The sequence below is a fragment of the Trichoderma harzianum genome (genome assembly GCF_003025095.1).
Source record: "Trichoderma harzianum CBS 226.95 unplaced genomic scaffold M431scaffold_13, whole genome shotgun sequence".
NCBI classification, from domain to species: domain Eukaryota; kingdom Fungi; phylum Ascomycota; class Sordariomycetes; order Hypocreales; family Hypocreaceae; genus Trichoderma; species Trichoderma harzianum.
Genome location: NW_020209261.1, coordinates 911,906 through 934,516, shown reverse-complemented (window position 1 = coordinate 934,516; position 22,611 = coordinate 911,906). Strand labels below are relative to the sequence as shown.

The window sequence follows — 22,611 nt, the reverse complement described above, 5'->3', positions numbered from 1 at the left end:
CTTAGAGAATACGCAAGACTCTATCTTCAATATGAGGCAGATAAACCACGTTCCCCCACATAACATGGCCTACAGTTACTTTGACTCCATATTGATGCAAGGGCAAGACAAGCATGGGCTGCTGCAAGGATATCAGTTATCTATGCCATGTCCAGGTATGGCATGCTGTAAAGAGCAGCGTCATTATTCCCGATGCGCCGAGACAGCTAGACATTCCCTATCGGTATTCGGTATACCCAGAGTAGAGCGTGTGCATGTCACCATCCCAAAATGCTGGGACTGTACTCCATAGACGTCAAACACATGCACTTGCTTGACATGGTCGCTGTGCCGTTATCAGCTGTGGCTCGCTGCATGCAAGCCGCGCTGCGTGTGATGCTGCTGCAGGTCACAGGCCCATGCATTCCTACCACCGCTGTTGCTGTGACCATGTGCCGGCTGGACTTGGTGCTTGGTGATGCTATGGATGTAACATCACAAGGCTCGCGCCGGGGCGGATAATATTCATCGGCCAAGACAGAAGCCGCACGAGCCAAAACTCCGTACCAATAGTAAGCGGCTCTCTCTAATCAGCCTGCTAACGAGAGACGAATCCTGCCCCATGTCTTCGTGGGGTGTCTTAACCGGGGACCCTGGAGCGATGCTCCGTTAGTCTAATAAACCTCCCACCAAGAGATACCCATGGGCCTCTATCACATTCATTCCAGTCGAGTCGTTACATGACCATCAATAGCTGCTTTTTAAACGTCACAAATCAGTGTCGCTTGAAGGGAAGTAATATGCAGACTCGTCCGAAGCTTCATAGAGACAGTATATTGATGCCTTATGTTTTTTGTAGAGAATGCCGGGTTTGCCGTGTCGCGGTATGGAGGGCATTTCTCTTCTAATTACACTGCTATGCCGTCTAAACAATTCGGGCCTTCCTAATGGATGCCTAAGCGCCTCATCAGTTGGTGTCGCGAAAGCCAAAGAGCAGCTTGACAAACTAATGATTGCTAGCGTCCGAACCCAGCTCTCGCATCGGCCCAGGGATTGGAGCACACTGTAAATATGCAATTACAGTAGCTGATTCAGATCCTAATAGCACTTAATAGTCTATCTGTGATAATCTGTGCTCTGTAGATTTGGTCGAGATACAGCAAGCCACAGCACATTCGACGTTGTGTGAGCTAGTCATCTCCCTGGTCAGTTGGGTCGACGAGATAACTAACATAGCCAGCCAGCCCTTGTACCGTAAGATTTGCTCCGAAACCGACCTCAACTATCACAATTGTAGAAACTCTGGCGATTTGAATCTGATGGGTCCCACAAAGCCTTTGAAAGGAGTGAGAAAAAAAAAAAAAGTAACCCGGCTCGCGATACACTGCACACCCACAGCCCATGTAACTTGAGACGTTCCCACGAGGCACAAAGCACCCCGGATTTCGTTTCTGAGCCATTCTGCACGAGCCGTTACCCATGCACAGCAGCCACAGCAGCGACCCAGCGTGACATTTGATGTGGTAGCACGAGGTGTGCAGAAGACCATCGTGTTTGCTTCCTCAGAACCGTTGTAACCCCAGATGTAAATATGCCGCATCGATCCCGTGCACACGCTTGGATGCATAGAGGTAGAGTGAAGAATGAAAATGATGCTGGAAGTGACTGATAACGGGCATGAGTTACTGAACTGGTCGCATGAGAGGAATCTAGGTATCAAGCCCCTCTAACCCTCTGGGGGGCGTGAGACAGGCAACGGGTTTGGCACTCCTACCTTACAAAAGCAGCGTGGCCTCAAACGCCTCACGATGCTAGAGCTCCCTGATTGAGTCTAGACTGCTGGTCTTGGTAGCCGAATTACCGATCCGTGTAGCAGCAATCCAGGAACGCGAGATCCACGCAGCCAATCGCCTTCGTCGCCAGTTCTTCATTGAGAAGCTGAGTCGGCTCTCCCATTCTCTGTGTCGACGACGGGTGGTCCGTCACTTGATCCTTCATCTGCTTCTAGCGGGATGCCGTCCACGCGATTGAGGGCCGACATGTAACGTCTCACTTCCCCCATTGGATGCAGCGCCTAGATTAGACAAGGCATTTTTGGAATGATGAGGAAACGGGGAGTGAGGCCATCATAAAACGAATTTGGACGAGTTTCCCGATTCATTATGCTCTTTGATGATGTTTAAATACACCTTGCCATTCCCTCTGTCGATGGTTTCTTCCTTGAGTCTCAACAGGAGCTTCTTCACCACCACAACATCCACCACGGATATCGCAAGATCCTAGACGGGTCTGTCCTTTCCTTCTGCTCGATATTATTATCTTCTTCGTATATATACTCTATTTTCTGTGTACATATCGCTATACATACAACATGTTCTTCTCAAAGGTCGCATGTGGCGCTGGCCTCCTTGCCAGCCTCGTCTCGGCAGCTCCCAGCCCGATCGCTCGCCGACAAGCACCAGGTGCTAAAAACGTCGTTTACTGGGGCCAAAATGGCGGGGGCACAGTCGAGAATAACGATCTGTGAGTTCTTTTGAAGCGTAATGTGTAGCTATCTACACGTGGTTACAGAAAGATGCCATGAATATCCGGAGGGCGGCCCGGAGACTCGGTACCAGATTGATGTCGAACAAGCGATCTAACCTTTGTTCTATAGATCTGCTTACTGTACTCCTACCTCTGGAATTGACATTATTGTTCTTTCTTTCCTTTACCAATGGGGAAATGGAGCATCAGCATTGGGTGGTACCATCGGTCAATCTGTGAGACGCCTCGTTCGCCGTCCAGTCACGGCACATACTGATCAGATTATAGTGCGGAATTACTACCTCCGGCCAGCCTCAGAACTGTGATGCTCTGACTGCGGCTATTACGAAGTGCAAGAGTGTTGGTGTCAAGATGATTCTGTCTCTGGGCGGTGCCAGCGCTTTCTCGTCGTTCACAAGTGCCGACCAGGCCTCACAGGCCGGTCAGTACCTGTGGAATGCTTATGGAGGAGGCTCCGGTGTCACCAGACCTCTTGGAAACAATATTATGGACGGATTCGACTTGGATATCGAGAGCAACCCCGGTGGAAACAACATTTTCTACGCCTCTCTTGTCAACACCCTTCGATCCAACTTTGCCAGCGATCCATCCCACCAATATGTCATCACCGGTGCTCCCCAGTGCCCTCTCCCCGAACCCAACATGGGAGATATCATTTCTAATGCCGAGTTCGATTATTTATGGGTCCAGTTCTACAACAACAACGACTACCCGGCTGATCCTTGCTCTCTTGGTCTCCCTGGCGATGCGCCATTCAACTACAACAACTGGACCTCCTTCCTCGAGACTACCCCATCCAAGAACGCTAAGCTGTTCGTTGGTGTTCCCGTAAGTCATGATTGCGTTTTTTAATATGTTCTTATGTCGAAAAAAAATCTGACAAAATATCCAGGCTGCTCCTCTGGCAGCAAATGGTGGTCCCGGTGGTGCCGTCTACTACGCCACTCCTTCACAGTTGGCTACCATCGTCAACGACGTCAAGGGCAACTCGAACTTTGGAGGTGTGATGATGTGGAGTGCTGGTTTCTCTGATTCCAACGTCAACGACGGCTGCACCTATGCTCAGGAGGTCAAGAACATCCTGGTGAAGGGAACTCCTTGCTCTGGCGGACCCATCTCTGTTTCTCAGTCAGCAACGCCTCCAGCAACCGTAACCTCCTCCAGCGCACCTGGAACCTCCGCGACTCCTCCTCCTTCAGGTGGTGGCTCCGTCCCTCAATGGGGCCAGGTAAGTTTTCTACCTGCTTACGATCAAGGTTGAGCGGCTTAACTAACATGGACATAGTGCGGCGGTCAAGGATACACCGGACCTACCCAGTGTGTTTCGCCTTTCAAGTGCGTTGCTACCTCTGAGTGGTGGTCTCAGTGCGAGTAATTGGAAAATGGAAGTGTATAACTTTCGGCAAAGTCTGATTTATCCGATTGCGGATTGGGGGGGAATTTCTTCACTTACATGTACATATTTTCACGAGAATTCTGATTGCCGGCACGACTATGCCCACAAAAATATGTGGTTGCTTAGTTATCTGTATATAAAACGGTGAACTTTTCCTCAAAAGAATGAGAGAGATATATCTACGTTCCATGTTTCTTTATGTTGTGAAGTTCGTTCACTGTGAAAGTTCAAACTAAAGAGACGATTGCGCTTCGAAGACTCGCTCTCTAGATGACTGCCTTTCCCATCGCAACCACCAGAACCACATCTTGGCCAACAGTCTGATAAGAATACATTCTCGTTGCATACAGATACACCACGAGCGAGGGCATCCAAAGCTGCCAGGCAGTGACAAAATTGATGTCAAAGTAGACGAATTGATTTGACAGTAATGTCAGCTTCGTCAATAGGCACCTGATGATGGGTTTGTCGAGCAACATCGCGATGGTTTGTGTTCTAGACTCTGGTATTCGACACATGCCGTTGTTAGCGGTTGATCATCTGGTGTCTTTGCACACAAGGAGGTACCTACTGACGGAAAAGGATATCTAGATGGAGTACAGTGATCAACCCGGGTTGAACATTCCAGGTGGCAAATTTCTGACTTGATGGGAGGCATTGATCATGGCAATCTGAGTCGCACAATGATTGTGATGGGCGAGGTGAAGGTAGACCATGAATCCGACTGATGCAAATATGTGGCCTGGTTGACTTGTGTTGGCGGTACAGCTCTCTACCGATGGGGTCGTGGGATGAGTTCGGCGATACTTCACCAACGATCGCTAGCTGAGATGAACATGTGCAGGATTAAGACGAAGTCCTTAGTTGTAATACGCCGAGACAGGGCCACGACTACAGGTAGTTGGGTAGTGTGGTAAGAGCAATGATTCCTGCTATGGGACATATCCTTAGCTATGGTGTAAAATGCTTCTCTTGGTCGGGTGTCTTAATAGCAGCTCTAGTGTAAAGATGAATCTCCTCGTCGTTCGCCGACCTCTTTGTCTCGAGAAGTAGAAGGTGCACATCGGATCGACTTAAGTGAAGGCATTGGACGCCCTAGGTGGTTGGGACGCTCTTAAGGGTACCGCAGGTAACAACAAAGCAGAACTAGATACCTATTACCTCTTTACTAAGGTGTTAAGGTTTAAATATAAGATAAGTTGCAGATGCGTAAGGGCATAAGGGTACCTTACTTTTAACTCCTTATACAAAACGGAAGCGGCGCGCCGACTTGACTTCAGAAGGGATATCTAAATGGCTTAGGTAATAACGATATTCTTAAGGATACTCTAATAGCTAATAAAGTAGAGCTAAATGCCTGTGGCGTTCTTACGTACTTAGTGATATTCAGGCTTATATAGGGTTGTAGACAGGCGAAGGACATTAAGGACAAGTTTTAACTCTTTATACGAAATATAAGCCGTATACCAATATGATATTTATAATAGAAAAGCTCTTAAGGATATTTAAGTCCTAATAATATAGTAATATATATATTATCTTTGTATAAGAGCTAGTTAACATTTAGCTATAAGATAAAGTTAATAAGAAGGGTATTAAGGATACCTTATAAAGGGTGTAAATAGTAATAGTAAATATTTAAGATAAATAAGAAATAACTATTTTTTAATTTACTAAATGTATTATAAATATAATATATTATATATAAGTAATAAGGGCGAGATTAGCGCTTTAGTACAGTAGGCTATATCTTTATTTTTTATAATATTAAGTATTATAGTTATTATTAGTAGGCGTAGAGTTTTAAGGGATAGAGGTAGTAGCCTTATTTAATTATAATACAGGTATTAAAGAAAATTTTACTTAGTAGAAAGGCTAAATTAGAAGTTTCTATAATAAAACTAAGTAAATAAAAAGTATTAGCGTAAGTAACTATAGTAAAGGCTTAAGTCCTTTATTTACTACTTTAATAACTTAAAAAGGAATTTAAGAACTTCTAACTTTACTACTATAGATACTTTATTACTAAAATTATTTAACTTAGCGTGATAAATAATAGTTAATAATAAATACTTAAAAAAAAAAGATTAAAGAAGTTAATTTTAGTAATAGCTATAGCGCTAAGGCTAAGTTTTAGTAATACTAGTATTATAGTAGTAGAGGAGGTAGGTAAATAAAGTAATTTAATTATTAAGAAATATAAATATACTATAATAAAGATTAGCTTTAGTAAGCCACGGGCGGCTTTTAAGTGGTTGTCGGTAGTTATTAAAAGCCGCTCCAAGCTTAATTTCCTCTCTATTGTTAAGGATTAGAGAATAGAGCTTAAGCATCTAGCAGAATGTAAGGTGAACGGTTAAAAACGTAATTGACTACCACCCTGAGTTTAATTACCTCCAACCTCGAGTTAATGGTACTTTCGAGAGGCCAGCTCTACGTGAAATGCCCCTAGCCGAGCGAGATGTCACGTCCTACGTTAGTCTAGAGTACGAGGGCCGTTTGATGTATTTGAATGACAAGTTGGCACGGATTCAATTCTTTCAATCCACGTTAGGTAGTGCCAATGTGCGCAGGTTGTCTGTACTACTAGGGAGCTAAAGTACCGGGTCAACATGCTGTTTTCAGTGTCGATTATTTGCCGGTAATGAATCACGATCCGCACAATCACCGATCCGCACAATCACCGATTCTTTCATTGCAATGATCGAAGGTCCCAGTGGGCACTACCTCTGTCAGTTTGCTTCACCATCTCCGCCCTTTTTTTTTTCTCTCAAAAGCTGTCCAATCTGAATTTTTTTTCCGTCGCCATCTCGGCAACCGCGCACGATTCCAACTCTCTCTTCGACGATATCTTGCCATTTCCCGCTGTCCTGTTCGGTGCCTGTGTGCGTTCCCCCAGCCAAAATCTGCCCACTCTGGCGTCCTTTTCTTCCTTTGGATACATTCCGACTGCTGATACGCGATATGAAATAGAATTGGCCTTCAAGTAGCTGAACGATGCCGACCGACTCCACACGCATTCGCAAATGCTCTTTTATCTCTCTACTTGCGAATGCCCGCCCATGCAGGGCACCTCGAGACTCGACATCACGACGTATGTTTGCCCTTACGAGAAGAGCTATCCCGTGACTCCTGCGCAAAGATGAAGACCATTTTAAGCTCTACGTTTCTTTCAAGAATCAGATGGCAATTTGTGCCTATCGAATTTGTATCACGATGAATGGGCACCTGAGGCCCATAACATGGGAAGATGGCATGACGACACAGCAGTACGCGAAGCAGAACCTACGCAAGATGTGTCTAAAAGTCCCCTCTCGCATTACCTATCAATACAAGCACACCAGTTTGGCAATCGAGAGCCCGTTTGGTTAGGAAATGGTCGGTCTCAATAACGATGGCCAAGGGACGCCGGTCTCATATGGCCTTCTTTTTGATGCAGTAGCATTACGCAGCATCCATTACATTACGACCTCATACCGTCGTTTAGCCATCAAGATACGAGGAATTCCGCAAGTTTGTTTAATTCAAACGCTCATCCTCTTGGATGCTTTCGTTGTGGCAGATCGATACCGAGCAACAGCACGATCTCGTTTATGCCGTACATAAGTGCATTTTCACATGCCTGCTCGCCTAAACACGACAATGTTTCCACGTCTGCAGCCTTGTTGGAGTTTTTGATAGATCTGATCAGCACTGGGGAGGAATGACGTTGAACTACTACATGTATGTAGCAGCCGGCTAAGTTCCTTCCCAACCACTACACACCACGCGTCTAAGCTTAAATCGACGACATTCGGCTGTCCATTTCCATCGCGATTGCCTCCATTATTGCAAGAATTCTTGTCCATAATTCGTGTTCGCGCATCCTGCTCCATCTCTAACTGCTTGTATGCACCTCTAGTGCTTACTGAAGCCTATCACGTTCTCGGGCTTGGGTAATTATGGCTGATACTGCCGGTATGCAGTGCCATATGGCGTTTGGACTCAGAAGGCCGAGACACAATTCAGAACTTTGTGTCTATAAGCAGACACTTCACCTACCCAAATTGCCCAGTTGTACTGCATGGAATATCGGAAGGAGTTCACCTAGTCCAATCACCTAGTTGTGCTGCTTGGGGATTTTAGAAGGGGAGGAGTTGCTGAATGGCCCAAGTTCAATGCTATCCAGCATCTCATGTTTTGAATGAAAGCTGTACTCAATCGTGATAAGCGATGCTCGAGAAAAATTGCGATGCCAGCAGATGCTAGACGAAGTTACATGTAGTGATAGTAACAGACAGTAGTGATGGTAGCAGAGGCTTGAAGATTCCCTTGCGCTCCTCAAAACTAATGGTCGAATCATCATGAGCATTGGGCCAGGTGGCAATAAGAGGCAATAGAATCCGGGCGCCTTGCACTTTGATTGAGGCCTGTGGGAATTGGGATGACATTTTGCGGTGTATAAGGTATGTAGTATGACACTCGCCTGATTGTCGCGATGTACCTGGGTTAATGGCCTCGATGGACCCTATGACCTTGATCCAAATGCCCTTGATCTCCGACTTACGCTCAACGGGAACGGCGGCTGTTGCGGTCGACCAAGATCTACTCTCAGCTCTTCGTTCTGGAATCTTACTAGATACTGGCGATGATCTGTTTGCAGCCCAAATGCACTTGACGACAAACGTGGGCTTCGATCCAAAATTGGGGCTTGCTGTGGTACATCACAGCAAGACTGTACTCTCATGTCCATTAGCGTTGAGTTGATTCGAATCAAGGGGCATAAAATCTATACTTACTGGCTCCTCATCTACATAAAGAAGCCACTAAAGACCTAGGAGCTGCTGGTATACCCTGGGTTAGTTTTCGGCTGCCGTCACCTGATGTTGTTTCTGCAAGCACAATCTGTGCCAATGATCCCCTCTTCCTGGTAGTACAGACTTCCAAATTTCACAACCACGACATTTGAACAGTTATTCTTGAGAATAAAAACACATAAAAAAACCAAAAAAAGACAAGGAGACGACTGAGCAAGATAGGAAAGCAAAGGGTATAAAAAAAGGGGGAAAAAAAGGAAAGGGGTCAGTTTAAGGTCATGACCCAGGACCAGATTGAACACACCGTCTCATAAGAGAACGATAGAAACACCGCGAGGCGGTGACCACTCGGCCATCCACTGCCGAGTGGCGATGGAGTGAGAGATAATTTCCTCTATATCTTGATAGCAGTAGCACAGGCCAAGTTATCTTGGTAGTACAGATACCAGACCCCCGGGACTTTGAAGATGCAAACGCTGCTGGTGCAATCGTCCTCTCGCATCACCAAAAGACGCATCACTTTGGCATCATGCAGCGCGTTTCCCTCCATCCTTTTCACTATTGTCGCCGCCACCTCGTCTCACGTGCCTGTTCCTGGCTGTACTATTGCTTGTATCGTCTATCCTAGCTCCAGCCCTCAATACTAAGGCAATATGGCTACCACGAAGCAAGCTGGTCGACCTGATCGGCTGATGGAACGAGGACATCGTAAAAGCCGTTGTCTCGGAGAAGAGCTCGATGGAGAGCCATTTTGAACTTGACCTCCTCGGGGATCGGGCCCTATTGTCCATTGGCATCCTTTTGGCCTGGTATTCCGCAGGTGATAGGATTTGAAGGCCTGGCATTAGGCGAGAATGCGCACGTCGCCTCGACCTTGAGCTTGTAGTCCACAACCTGGTCGGGGAACTCCAAGGAAACGCAGTTCTATTGCTCCTTGTTGTTCTGCAGAGCCACAGTGGCCAACGTGCGATCTCTAAAAGCTTTGACCGAGATTGGATCGCGTTTCAGGTCTTCCTCACTAGGCTTTCGAACATATAGCACGAGGAAATTGTTGTCTGATGGGTGACAGTCGAGAACATCTATGCCCCGTGAAGCTTGTTGGATGCGTGAGGTCCATGCTACGGGAACATCCTCCTTGTCGTCGTCCCAGAGGTTGAGGGTGAGCAACGGATCCTTGGTCAGGCAACACCATGTTTCCTCGTACTTCTCCAGGAAAGCCTTACCGTATGGGAGAATAGCGTAGAAGAATGCGCACTCTTCTACTAGGCCGTCTCTGGCTGGGACGAAACAGGCCTGGAGGGGAAATCTCGGCAATCTAGAGTGCGGCCATGTGCACCCACATGATGTCTTGGACTTGACACAGCGTGAGAGCCGCCATATGCTCGTTATCATTGTGAAAGGTGACGGCGGAAGGGAATTGTTTGCCCTTTGTCTCTGGCAGGATCTCGTCGTACCGACACTCGTCTCAAAAATGCTCTTCGCCGTAAGGGTATCTGAACGGGGCGGGCATCTGCTGAACCCAATACTTCAAAAGGATTTTGTCGGAGGCGGCGACAACAAAGTGGAAGGTGTCTCGCTGAAGGATGTCAACCAGCGTTCTGCCGTGAATGGCCTCGTCACGGTTGATGAACCCTTCGCTTGGGTGCAGAGGCAAGCAAAGGTCAGAAAAAGCGAGAGTGCGAAATAAATGAAGGCATATATTCAGCAATATAAGCACCCAATTAGCTCGTTAAGTAGTGTTTTTAAGGGAACGTCTATTCAGCCAGCACCCAAATTTAACTATATACATATAACCATAAGAGCAGTTAGTATAAAGATATAGATATAATAGCAGTTACTATAAAAATATAAATATCGTAGCAATTACTATAAAAATATAAATATCGTAGCAATTACTATAAAAATATAAATATCGTAGCAATTACTATAAAAAGATAGATATAGTAGTAGTTACTATAAAAATATAGATACAGTAGCAGTTACTATAATAAGATAGATATAATAGTAGTTACTAAAGAAATGTAGATATAACATTAGATTCTTGAAGAACAAGTGTATAATTTAACGCCTGGGCGCTCTTAATCTTCTCGATCTCGGGTTTTCTGTTCTTCGCTTGCCAGGGTCAGCAAGGCGCATGCCGAATCCTTTGATGTAGTAAGACGTCCTTATGGAGAGTTAACTGCTTAAGAAGGTTTAGTTTCTTCTTTCGACCCGGCGCTTTCTGGAAAAACTTAGTAACGTTATATAGAGTCTTTCCGCGAGGTAGGATGGCAATTATATTTTATTACTCTTCGTCTAATATTATAGTTTTATCTTTCACCAGCTTAGTTAGGTTGTTCCTATTCTCCTTACTAATAGTAACGTATAGTGAACTAGTAGAATTAGGTCTAAGTAACTAAGAATGATCCGCCCTGATAATAAGTTTAACGGTTCTCTACGTCGAGGTTGATAATGGTGGCTTATTGCCCTACCTGAGATTGAACTGAACATATTTAGTAGTGAAGCTCCATATATTTATCAGTACGACTGACTACTAGGTAGGAACCAGACGAAATGCCGCCTCTTACTTTCTAGAAGCCGTTTCTTGAGTGTAATCAAGTTTCCTGGCATAGTCACCAGATAGTGGGAGATTGTCTGACGCCCAGCAATGCTTTCATCAGGCTCAACTTTGACCTCCGTGCCCTCAAAGTTGGCGTGTCCAACCTGAAGTCTCGCATTCAGGGTAACACCTCCCAGGCGAATCACCATGGGGCGATTCAGACTGTAACGGATTCGTTTATACGTACATGTACTAATGTACTTAGCCCATAATAACGCCGTCTCTTATCTTCTACCTTCTACCCCTTATAAAAAAGAATAATTCACCATCTATCGCCGGCCGGCACTAGATCCTCGTCTCCCTGTAAGCGGGTTGTTACCAGTGTTACTTATCTCCCTGTAAGCGAGTTATAGCCGGCTTTTCCTTTTTACAGAGGTCGCAACTTCGAATCGTATTAATATTATCTTTTTTTTTACCTTTTCCTTTATTCTTTCCACCTTTGCTCACCTATTTACCTCGCTCTTATTTATCTTCACTAGGCCAGGGCACAAAATGCCTCGTCGACGAGGTCACGCACTCGAAGAGGAACCCCGACCAGGTCTTCAACGCCCTCGACTTCCTCGCGGACATGGTCAAAACGACCCGGATCAGCGCTGCGGATATCGCTATAATTACGCCGTATGCCGCTAACGTGGAGCTGATCAACCGCCGGCGAACAAGGCCCGAGCTTGAAGTCCTCTCGGCCATGCCCCCAGCCGCAACCGTTGACTCTTTCCAGGGCCGGGAGGCCGACATCAGTAAGTGACTGGGTCTCTCTTTGAACTTGATTAGGTTGCTAATTCTAGATAATAGGAGTCATCATCATGGGCACCACTGAAGAAGTTGGCCCTGGCTTTACTACGGACCAAAATCGGCTTAACGTCATGTTCAGTCGGCAGAAGAGCAGTCTCCTTGTGTTCGGGTACATGTATGTTATGGGACGACCGGAGTTAACTTACAGCCCTCTTGCCTTTTTTTTACGGGATTGCTATTTGCTTCCCGTATTTCTTTTATTGGTGTCCCCTCCCATTTTTCACGATGCGCGGTTTCCCTGATCCGTTCTCTTTCGAGGCGGTATCATATCCCTGGCGTTCGACTCGTGCTCTCACGAGATGGTGTTTATTTGACGGCTTTCGATCCGTTCTCTCAGGAGACGGCGTTTTATTGGAAGTTTTTGACCCGTTCTCTCAGGAGACGGTGTTCATTTGGTGGTGGCTTTGGTCCGTTCTATCAAGAGACGGTTTATATCTGGTGGTTGTTTGATCCGCTGCCTCAAGAGACGGTCTCATTATTGTAAGTCTGACTCTTCTCAGAGTTTCTCACCCATCATTAACAGCTATATAGCCTATCGACAAAATGATATTTTCACAGTTAGAAGAAGATGTGATTGGCTGCTGTGAGCGTATACGACAATGCGTTACAGCATGCTCAGCCGCCGATGTACAGGGAGACCCTCGCCTGCCAAAGGAACTCAAGGCGGCAGAGGCAAAGATCGGCCTTCAAGCACAGATGGAGCTTCTCCAGCTGGTCAAATCATTGTATGTTGCTCTTAATTGATGTTATGTACGAAGACACTAATGGAATCAGGGGATGGTCCACAACTAGGCTGTCTGTGACAAAAGCCCTCTGGGAGACCTTTCCTGTCGGCCCGGAGGACGCTGATACTCAGCGCTGGTTTGAAGTTGACCGAACGGCGTCGATTGCTCGAGCCGGGAAGTTGACTGGAGTCGAAAATCCCAATGGTAAGTCTTATAACAGGATAATCTCTGTACGATATGGGACACTAACCCTTTTTTTTTTTTTTTTTTTTAGCTTTTAGACTCCCTGGCAGATAGATTAGAAGACGGACCCAGGCCCCTACTTCCGCTACCAGGACCCCGGCATTGTCGTTTACACCCAAGCACAGTCTGCCGCAGTTGGATACGCCAACTCCAAAGAGACCTCGGGGAGATGAGCCTATAACACCCGGTCTGCCAACACCCACGAGTGCTCCCAAGCATTCAACTCGTCTCTCAACTCTTCCTGTGGTCGATTACTCGCTCCCCTCTCCTGTTGAAGTCGACTCCGAAGGCTGTGAGGCCGATAAGACATTTGAAGACTCAGAAGAGGAGCCAGAGTCCGATGTAGAGTTCGATGATTTAGAAGAGGGGCTGCTCGACAACGAAAGTGATGCGGAGGACCTACCAGCAGATGAGTCGGCCCTAGCTAGATGACGCTGATACTTAACGTCGGTGTGAAGTCGACTGTACGGCGTGGATTTCTCGAGTCGGGAAGTTGATTGGAGTCGAAAATCCCAATGGTAATTCTCGTAACAGGAAAATTTCCATGCTAGATGTAAATACTTACTCTGCTTGTATGCCAGCGAAGCTTGCTCAGTGACTCGAAGACTTTATCACACTTGTCACACGTCCCATCAATCTCTTCTTCTGGATGGGCGTCTTTCCGGTGCAAAACAAGCGCCTCTTTGCACTTGAAAGATTTGTCGCAGTCTTCGCATGGGAAAGGCTTTTCATCAGCATGGACCACGTCTGGTGATACCTTAAATTGTCGAGTAATTTAAAGTCCTTCCCACAAATCTCACATACCCACGGCCTATCATCCTTATGTGATGCCTTGCGGCGCTCAAGATGGGTGCTGCTGTCGAATTTGGCGCCACACTCAGTACAGACATATCGTGGCGCATCCGTGTGTATCCCGGATGCGTGGTGCTCTTCAAGTCTGCGCCATGTGCTGTAAGTTGATCCACAATCAGCGGACGTTTTGCTCCAGTATGCCCTGACAGCAGCATCTTGATCTTGGCCATAGGCATATTTTGGCTCAGGGAGGTCCTTCTACCCGTCGGGGTGATAGGTAGTGATAATACTAGATACTAGAACAATATAGCAATGGTAGCGGATACTCCATCAATGCAACAATAACAGCGGATACTAGAACAATATAGCGATAGTAACATATACTAGCAGAAAGTAGCGATAATAGCAGATAGCCGAAGAGAATAGAATCTACTAGAACAATATAGAGACAGTAACATATAGTAGCAGAGAGTAGCGGTAGTAGCAGATGCTCTGAGAACTAGAAATGTAGGCTCGCGTGAGGTATCAACAGTGTGAGATACTTGGTCATGATATAGGAGTCTGCTTTGTCTGGTCTGGAGGGGGAAATTGGACAACAGCGGACATACGCCCATCCCGCCATCGCCATCATTCAATATGCGTCTGGCCCCTGTTGAGCCGTGGGTTTCAAGTTTTGGACAAGATGATACCGTCGCCTTATATGAATGCGAAGAATGCGCAGCAACTTTTCACACCGCTAGATACCCTGTGGACCACTGCCGACTTCAGCATAGCAAAACACACGTAGCAAACGGGCATAGGTACAAACATACCATTATTGTCGAAGCCCGCCGTGTTCCCAGGGCATGTTATTTTGACGCGGGCCATTGGGCTCCCACTGTCATCTAAGGTGAAAACTCTTCCGGACCCTTGGGGCCGGGTGCGTCCAGCAATTCGGGCTTCAGAGGAGCCTCAACGGAGGGTGTGGTATTGCAACTGTGGTTCCAATTCTTGCTTTGCAGACCTCGTACGGGTTTCAGCCACTCGTCGAGCAAGATGATCGCATTCGTAATTGGCGGAAACGCAGGAGTCGATGGTCTCTCTGATGTTCTTGCAGCAAATGGATGCCTTGTTCCGTCCCATATGAAGACTGGACATTCTGACGATCGGGCTCAGGATAGAGTGCCTTCGTGGTTTCGACGGACCTCTGTCATATCCCTTGCAGGGTGTAGGGTCCGTGACTGAACAAGGCGGAGAAGGTCCCATTGTTGTTGACCCATAACTCGATTAGAATCAGATTTCCTCGGATGGGCATGGTATAGTGTAGGACCTTCTGCTGGCCGGCGACGCTTCTCTGTGGTTCGACCTCATTATCCCTTGCAGCTACACCCTCCATATGTAGTAGGACTTCTGCTGTGGTCTCACCCGGTCGCACCTTTTTCTGTGAAGGCACAGCCATGTTCACATGAGAACCATCCCGTGAAAGCTCCCCATATCTTTGGGTCCTGTTCTCCTTCATCGGTGGTCTGGGTCCTTCGCGAGCTCCTTCGGCCAAGTTCCATTTGGGGTTTCATATCGTAGCGATTACTGACACAAATACACCAAGCCCTTTTTATCGAGAGATTCGCTAGTCTTCAGGAATTTTTGACGGCTGCAAAAACGGAAATCGCGTTTCTTCGATGACGCGGCGTCATGACGATATAGCTCAGTGGCTATAGGGCTTCGTTATGCGGGAAAGGTACATGTATCGATTGATAGAGTCGGCTTCTGAAATGTCAAGAGTCTAAACACATCAAGCACAGATAAAGTCAGCCATCTCTTTGCCCAGTCTTCAGCTTCAAATGCCCTCGGAAGCTCAGCAAATCTGGCGGAATAAAACATTGCGCTTACCGAAACAAGGGGAGCCTAGAACATAAAATGGCCACAGGCGGTGCCCAGGCAGAAAGACCTGATGATGACGGAAGAACTGGAAGTGAAAAGCAAATGGGAGCATGATGATAACAGGGCAAGGAAGGAGGTGGTTTTGGTAAAAGAGATAAAAAATTTCTATGTGCAACAGTTGCCACTTGCCCGTCGATTCACTGTGCTCCCTACGTATCGGCCAACAGTTGTTTATTCACCACTTGTGCTATATTCTAGTCAAGGCCTCGTAAAGCTTCCACAAACCACAACCACAACCTTTTCATTAGTCCTCCATGATGATGATAATAACAAAAAAAGAAGAAAAATATTAGAAAACAACGATTTGGCAAGATGGAAAAAATAGACTAAAAAGAGCAAAAAAAAAAAGGAAAGAGGTCAGTTTAACGTCATGACCCAGGACGGAGTTGATGACCAGTCTCCTGAGAGAACCGGTAGCACCGCCTCGAAAGAGAGCGGTGACCACTCGACCATGCAGATGCATTGCCTCGTGGCGGTAGATTGATAGATAATTTCCCCTATAGCTTAATAGCAGTAGCACAGGCACAGGCCAAGTTACCTTGGTACTACCTACAGGTTCTACAGGTACATACCTAGGTATGGGACATTGAAGATGAGGTGCAAACGCTGCTGGTGGAATCATCCTCATACTCATACGTACCAGGTAGCCAGAAGATGCATACAAAGGCTCCTCAAAGTCCTCATGCGACCCGATTGTTGCGCGTATTTGAAGTTTTTTGGACAGGGTAGAAGATCGCCGCTCTCCTTTGTGATTCCACATCAGTTTTCATGTTTGTGGCAGTAATAATGTTTATTCCTTGTGCTGGAATGCTTTACATTGGCCTGATCTAGGGTCTGTCAGCCTGTTCAAAAGCACATGTCGGAGCGTTTGTTCACAACAAGATAGGTAGATTGTTGTGGCCTCAGAGAAGCATAGGGTCCCCCCTTCACTTTGGTGACTTCACGTACCATGAGAAGATGTCTATCCTCATCCTGCTTACTGAAAGTACGCTTAACAAGTAGCAATCCTTATACTGGACAGCTGCGCCTTAGCATGATGTCGCGATCGCTAAGGCATGACGCCCTCATTAGAACCTGCTTGTCAACAATTGAGCATACGGCAATCTGCAGCGCGTTGCGTCTGCAGTATCTCACCTTGACAAGACCAGTTTTCAGGGTGGTAGGGGGTAGTTCTTCTGTCTGGGCCATCTTGATTGGCGATCATCTTCAGCTACGTCTGCAGGTTCTGGCGAGGCGTTGAAGGTTTGCATTTTGACCGTGCTACTGCCCTCGATAGAGAAGATGAAGCAAGCGACACCAGGTCGGGACTCTAAAGAAAGAGAGGTTGAGAGAGTCGCGTTGGGCATTGCAAGCGAAAGATTGAATGGAAAGGGGATGATAGAAGATATTGGGAGTGATGGAGAAGAAACAACATGCCATTTTGGTCAGCGACCATCTGAGGCGCAAATATTGACCGCGCTATTATCCTCGATCGGTATTCTACTGGATATTTTTCCGACAATGCCTATCTTGAGATGCGTAATTGTTTGATATCCCAGATGGTAGTATATAGCAACCACAACCTAGGCTCATGTCACTCTGGCTCATGATATTACGCTTTATAGGTAGTATCAAATAGACCCTTGATTGTCAACTACATACACCTATGTACCTCGCCTAGGGGGCAGAGTCACTAAACGACGCTGATAATGTAGGCTACGTAACACTTTATGCATCATCTTGACCTTCGCATGATACTCCGTCCCATCAATCCCAACAGAAACAAGTATTCTTTTGCTCGTAAGCGGCGTGTCCACTGGTCCCAACACATTGATATCGCCAAATATGAGCAAGCCACTCTTCTGGCGGCTGAGCATCACGTTGAATCTATGCTCATCCGTCGTGAACCCCGGCCCGACAGCCTCAGTAGTCCCCAGAATGGCAACAACAATATCCGCTTCGCAGCTTTGACTGGAATCGACGGTCTCAGCGGGTCGCATCGCCGAAAGAAGTGCATATCGGGCTGCCTTTCGTCGGCCAGCAATAAGCTTCACATTGGCCCTATACGGCGTAATTATCGCTAATCGAGAGGCATCAGCGCCTGTGGTTCGAACAAAATCGGAAAGGAAATCCAGTGCGTTGTCGACTTGGTCTGGATTCTTCTTCGCCCCCGTCATCAGATCGATTTCGCAGGTGGTACCTTTGCAATGGACAAACACCTCACTCAACGTACCGACACTCGATGGTGTCAGGCTTGGGAATCTTCTGGTCATGTATGTCTCTAATTGGACTCCAATATTGTGAAGAGAAAGATTGCTGCCTATGCCGTACGTAAATGGGAGGTCGCTATATAGCTCGCGATGGCACGTGTCGAAAAGGCCTCTGGCCATTCGCAGTTGAACGCAGAGACGGTAGATTGGCCATCCTGATGCTGTGAAAAACTCCAGAGGCGATACCAAGCCGTCTTGTGCAAAACGGTTGATGGCGATGTTGGCTGGGTCGGGGTCGTATGCCGTGGTGACGTGAGGGCGGAGCTGCTTTTCATCACCACTCAGAAGGCAGGGTAGAAGAGTGTTACCCCAAGCACTGTAAAGATCTGGTCGAGATATATTTCCTGCTTCATCAACTGCGATACCCTTGGCACGTCCCTTCCAAGTTCTGTAAGGAAGATCGCACGACAACGAAGGCGTTGTGCAGAGAATGTCGGCTTGCTCAACGATGTGAAGTAACATGCCGGTGATGAAACCTTTTTGGACCGTCTCTCTCTGATATTCTTGCCAACTGATTCTTCCGGTAGCGGCATCGCAAAGACGGGCAAACTCTGGCCTGGCATCCATGTCCCTCTGCATCTGCTAGATGCAATCGGGATCATCCTCATGAAGATGGCGAACAGCAGAGGAGCGGAGGACCATCAGGAGCCAGAAACTGGGAGAGAGATTGAGCTTGTAATTCGAATCTGCTCTCCACTTGGTTGCCGTGGTACTGCCGCTGCGAGGATTGCGTAGAAGGCCGATGAAGGCATCATATTCGTCGCGAAATTTGTAACCACGAACAACCAAAGCCCGCCGCCGTCGAATCAAGTTGCATTTATTATATCGATCGGTTACTCTCTGCGTTATGCGGTTCAATCTGTCGGCAAATGTGTCCGTCGCGACGTGTGTGGGAGCCAAAGCGTATATTTTTCCCAAAGTTGCCGCCATACCAATAGTTGCAACAGAGATGGCGGTTGTTTTGCCGAATCCGGGACCCTGTGTATAATGAAAGGTTAGAAAACGTCATATGAAAGATGAAGGAAAGGATGCTTACAGCAGAAATGCAGCCTAGACCAAGAGGTCTTTTGGCCATGTAGTTGTAAAAGCGAGTACGGTCCTCGGGAAGCACCTCCAAGAGCAGAGCGGTGATAAACCCATCATCGATATCGAGGTAGTTGACAACTGGAAGGGACCTTGGCGCATGGTTTATTTCACAAGACTCATCGCGCACAAGGAGATGGTAGAATCCGTTGCCGCGCAATAAGGCCCGGTGAAGTGCCATCTTGAATCTGACATCTTGAGGGGCTTCAGCAGTTGACGGCTGAGCTTGCGGGTGGAACATGCAAACAGCGTCGACCTTTCGCTTACACTCCTTGATTTGGTCGTCAAACTTCAGAGACACAGAGTTCCACCGATTGTGGTCTTCTCGCAGAGCGGCGTTGGCTGTTGCCCGGCTGTTGAAAACATGGACCTCGAAGTCAGGGCGGCGTTGGGAATCAAATGGTCGTGGCCTGCGAACGCGGAGGATGAGATCGTTGTCGCGAATCTGATGGCGAGCCATGATGGCAAGGCCTCTAGGATACTCCATGATTTTGGCATCCCAACTCGCGGGCTTCTCGTCGCCATTGTCATCGCTGTCGAAGAGCTTGATCTGCAGGAACTCGTCCTTGATCAACTGTGGCCATATTTCTCGGAATCGTTGAATGAAATTATCCTTGAGAGGTACGACCGCATAGAATTCGTTGACCAGAGAGTTGTCTTCCACCTTGACGAAATAAGCGCGTAGTCGTGTTTCCGCAACTTGTTGAACCTCCTTGTACAGCCACATGATGTCCTGTACTTGAGACTGCGTCATTGCAGCAAGGTGTTCATTATCGTTGTCGAAGGTCAAAGCAGCGACAAACTGGGGGCCACGGTGTGTGAAGAGCTGCTCGTTGTATCGTTCTAAAGACCAGGAGTGGTCCTCGCCATACGGGTACCGAAATGGTCCAGGCAGCTCCTGAGACCAATATTTTTCCAAGACACGATCGCCCGAAGCAACCACGAACGAGAACTTCCGCTGCTCGATAATATCAACGAGCGTCATGTCTCCCACAATTGGTTCGTTGTGGTTAATCCACCCATCGCTCGGGTGATCGAGGTGATAGAAGGGAATGCCGAATCCCTTTACGGTCACATACGTGCCCTCCTTCAGATACACATCCAGCCGACACATTACTTTCTCGGTATACGGAAATGATGCAAGTAGACTCTGCTCAACCTGTTGAATCAAATAGGGAGAGTCTGCAGGAAACTCGATCGTCACTTTGTAGTCTTCCTTGGGACGATTAGACAGAAGCGTGCGGTTCCCTGATATTTGACTTAGTTGAGTTTTAGAAAAAGAAAACAGACAGCTTCGCTTACATTCATGACACTTTCCAAAGCCATTATCCTCGCTATTGGCTCCAAATGGGACTTTAATGGTAAAACCCAGCCAAGACGTTCGGTCATTTTCTCTGTGCACTTGAAGTCTTGTAGTAATGAGCGATGGAAGCCCTAAGCTTTTGCCACCAAAAAATCGGTTGCCGATGAGGAGAACGCATGGCTTCCACAAGTGAGGGTGGCACGGCTCGGTAATAGCTTGTTGAGACATCTTGAGCTTGGTGGCGGAGGAAGAGAGAGAGAGATCGAGGAAGAAACAACGATAAAAGGTCGCCTTGCTCGTGAGAGACAAGGGACAAGAGAATGGGGGAGAAGATGATGAATCGAAAGAAAAGAGAGGCGGGGAGTGAGTTGTTGGTGTGTGGAGAACAAACGCTCGAAAGAGACGTTGTGTCGAAAGAAGTGCAAACGCTCGAAAGAGACGCTATGCCGAAGGTAGAACAAACGCTCGAAAGAGACGTTTTATCTAAGGAGAAACAAACGCTCGAAAGAGACGTTTTATCTAAGGAGAAACAAACGCTCGAAAGAGACGCTATGCTAAACCCCGTTGACTCAGCGCAGGAAATGACGAGAGGAGAAGAGAAAGAGATTCTGCCCACCACGAAAGACGGTTTGCTGGATTTGAGAAGATGAAGAGAAAAGAGAAAAGCGCTAGAGCGGGTGAAGGGCAGTGAGAGCAATTTGATTCAATCGGATTTCACTGAATCACGTTGCCAGCTGCCGACTCGCGAGGTGCGTCACTGCATCTAAGCACTGTGACACCAAGCATAAAATACCTGGAGGAACACTTGGAGAAGCTCTTTGGAAGATAAAGCTGGAGGAAACTAGTTTACGGTGAGCTTTGCAAACAGCTCAGAGGAAACTAGTTTACGGTGAGCTTTGCAAACAGCTCAGAGGAAACTAGTTTACGGTGAGCTTTGCAAACAGCTCAGAGGAAACCCATCACAGCGGCTTCTGACATCCCCGAAGCAGCTCTGAGGGTTAAGCAATGACCTGCGGAGTGGCAGAGCTGTGTAGTACTAGGTAATCTTGACGATTGACAAAGCGTAGGGCAGCCAAACAGATGTGGTTGGTTTTTCCCGACATAATAAGAACTACGTCGGTTGGCTTTATGGATAACTCTCAACGACTCATCTTGACGGCTTGTCCAAGAGTGCTGTGCTTAATTTCTAGGTATCCCCTAGCTGCAATTCCGAACAGTTGCTGTGTCGCTTCCCAGACCTCGACTCGCAGCCGTGTGGGCGTTAAATGCTTTCGGCATTCAGCGCCGGTACCTCTGTGTCGTACTGGGTATGTTTGAACTCTCTACCGCCTGAGATTTGGTTGCCCTCACTCCGATTCTATAACTTGAATTTTGCAGAAGGCGTCAAAAAGACACGCCTCTCTGTCTATAGTTGCGCCCTGAAGAGAAAGCTCATATAACGAACAACTGCCCCTTCGTATGATGGCTCGAGCGTCTGCGATCAACGTTTCCATGACCTGCTTCTCGACAGTTGAGCATAAGGCGATTTGCAGCGCCTTCTATCAGCGGTGCAGGAGAGACATATTGGATTATGGTGAGGTCATTTTACAATCATTAATTGCCGACTACCAGCCGCTGTCAATAAATGCAACACCCGTGCGAAGAATAGAAGAACTGTATTTCATGACACGTCGCGCCTGAAGTCTCTTCCCTTAACATTTCCAGCGCCCGCAGCGTCACTCGTGTTGAGGTCTTGCTGCATCAGAGGTCGAAGATGAGGAGACAAATGTTCTTGAACAAGAACTTATTCAACGGGTTTGGCTCACAAATCGAAGGTGTCTGAGAGAATATATCGTAGCTATCGAATTTCTGCTTGTTATGTCGCTGATTTTGCTCTTAGCAGCGTAGTCGGACGGAGCGTCTAGTGGGAGACCTTTCCGCATCAGAAGTCCAAGATGAGGAGACAGGTGTTGTTCATGGAGAACGTTTCTAACGTCTTTGGTCTATCAGACGAAGGTATCCGATAGAATCTCTCTTATTCAAGTGAGCCTTCAGCTGAGGAGGGAGAGCGCGGCTCGACGACACTTCAGAGGCAGAGTACTCGGAGGAGAGCTAAGCTGAGAATTTCTGGTAATAAAACCCACTTCGCCATCTTCGAACATCTTCGAAGCCAAGCGATAGTAGCCTAGTGACATGAACTTAGCTTGT

At 47.2% G+C, this 22,611-nt stretch overlaps 6 protein-coding genes across 6 annotated transcripts; 2 read left to right on the top strand and 4 right to left on the bottom strand.

Annotated features, from left to right (window-relative positions):
• Positions 1 to 2,350: 2,350 nt before the first annotated feature.
• M431DRAFT_499088 (carbohydrate-binding module family 1 protein) lies at positions 2,351 to 3,901 on the top strand (the record flags this gene model as incomplete). The annotated part of the gene is made up of 5 exons (XM_024917760.1): positions 2,351 to 2,502; positions 2,636 to 2,741; positions 2,794 to 3,354; positions 3,419 to 3,754; positions 3,812 to 3,901. 5 exons carry the CDS (start codon positions 2,351 to 2,353, stop codon positions 3,899 to 3,901), a joined length of 1,245 nt encoding a protein of 414 aa, XP_024770643.1.
• A 5,741-nt stretch (positions 3,902 to 9,642) lies between these two features.
• On the bottom strand, positions 9,643 to 10,110 carry M431DRAFT_485661 (hypothetical protein; the record flags this gene model as incomplete). The annotated part of the gene is made up of 1 exon (XM_024916308.1): positions 9,643 to 10,110. One exon carries the CDS (start codon positions 10,108 to 10,110, stop codon positions 9,643 to 9,645), a length of 468 nt encoding a protein of 155 aa, XP_024770642.1.
• A 1,688-nt stretch (positions 10,111 to 11,798) lies between these two features.
• Positions 11,799 to 12,240, top strand: M431DRAFT_68176 (hypothetical protein; the record flags this gene model as incomplete). Its single annotated transcript, XM_024921756.1, has 2 exons — positions 11,799 to 12,054; positions 12,110 to 12,240. Coding segments are annotated over 2 exons (387 nt in total), but the record flags the coding sequence as incomplete, so codon positions are not given.
• Positions 12,241 to 13,752: 1,512 nt separating this feature from the next.
• On the bottom strand, positions 13,753 to 13,980 carry M431DRAFT_65702 (hypothetical protein; the record flags this gene model as incomplete). The annotated part of the gene is made up of 1 exon (XM_024921690.1): positions 13,753 to 13,980. A coding segment is annotated over one exon (228 nt), but the record flags the coding sequence as incomplete, so codon positions are not given.
• A 3,465-nt stretch (positions 13,981 to 17,445) lies between these two features.
• Positions 17,446 to 20,235, bottom strand: M431DRAFT_499086 (hypothetical protein; the record flags this gene model as incomplete). Its single annotated transcript, XM_024917759.1, has 4 exons — positions 17,446 to 17,484; positions 17,586 to 18,620; positions 18,660 to 19,016; positions 19,075 to 20,235. 4 exons carry the CDS (start codon positions 20,233 to 20,235, stop codon positions 17,446 to 17,448), a joined length of 2,592 nt encoding a protein of 863 aa, XP_024770639.1.
• Positions 20,236 to 20,744: 509 nt separating this feature from the next.
• On the bottom strand, positions 20,745 to 21,109 carry M431DRAFT_540980 (hypothetical protein; the record flags this gene model as incomplete). Its single annotated transcript, XM_024921085.1, has 1 exon — positions 20,745 to 21,109. A coding segment is annotated over one exon (365 nt), but the record flags the coding sequence as incomplete, so codon positions are not given.
• Between the last annotated feature and the right edge of the window lie 1,502 nt (positions 21,110 to 22,611).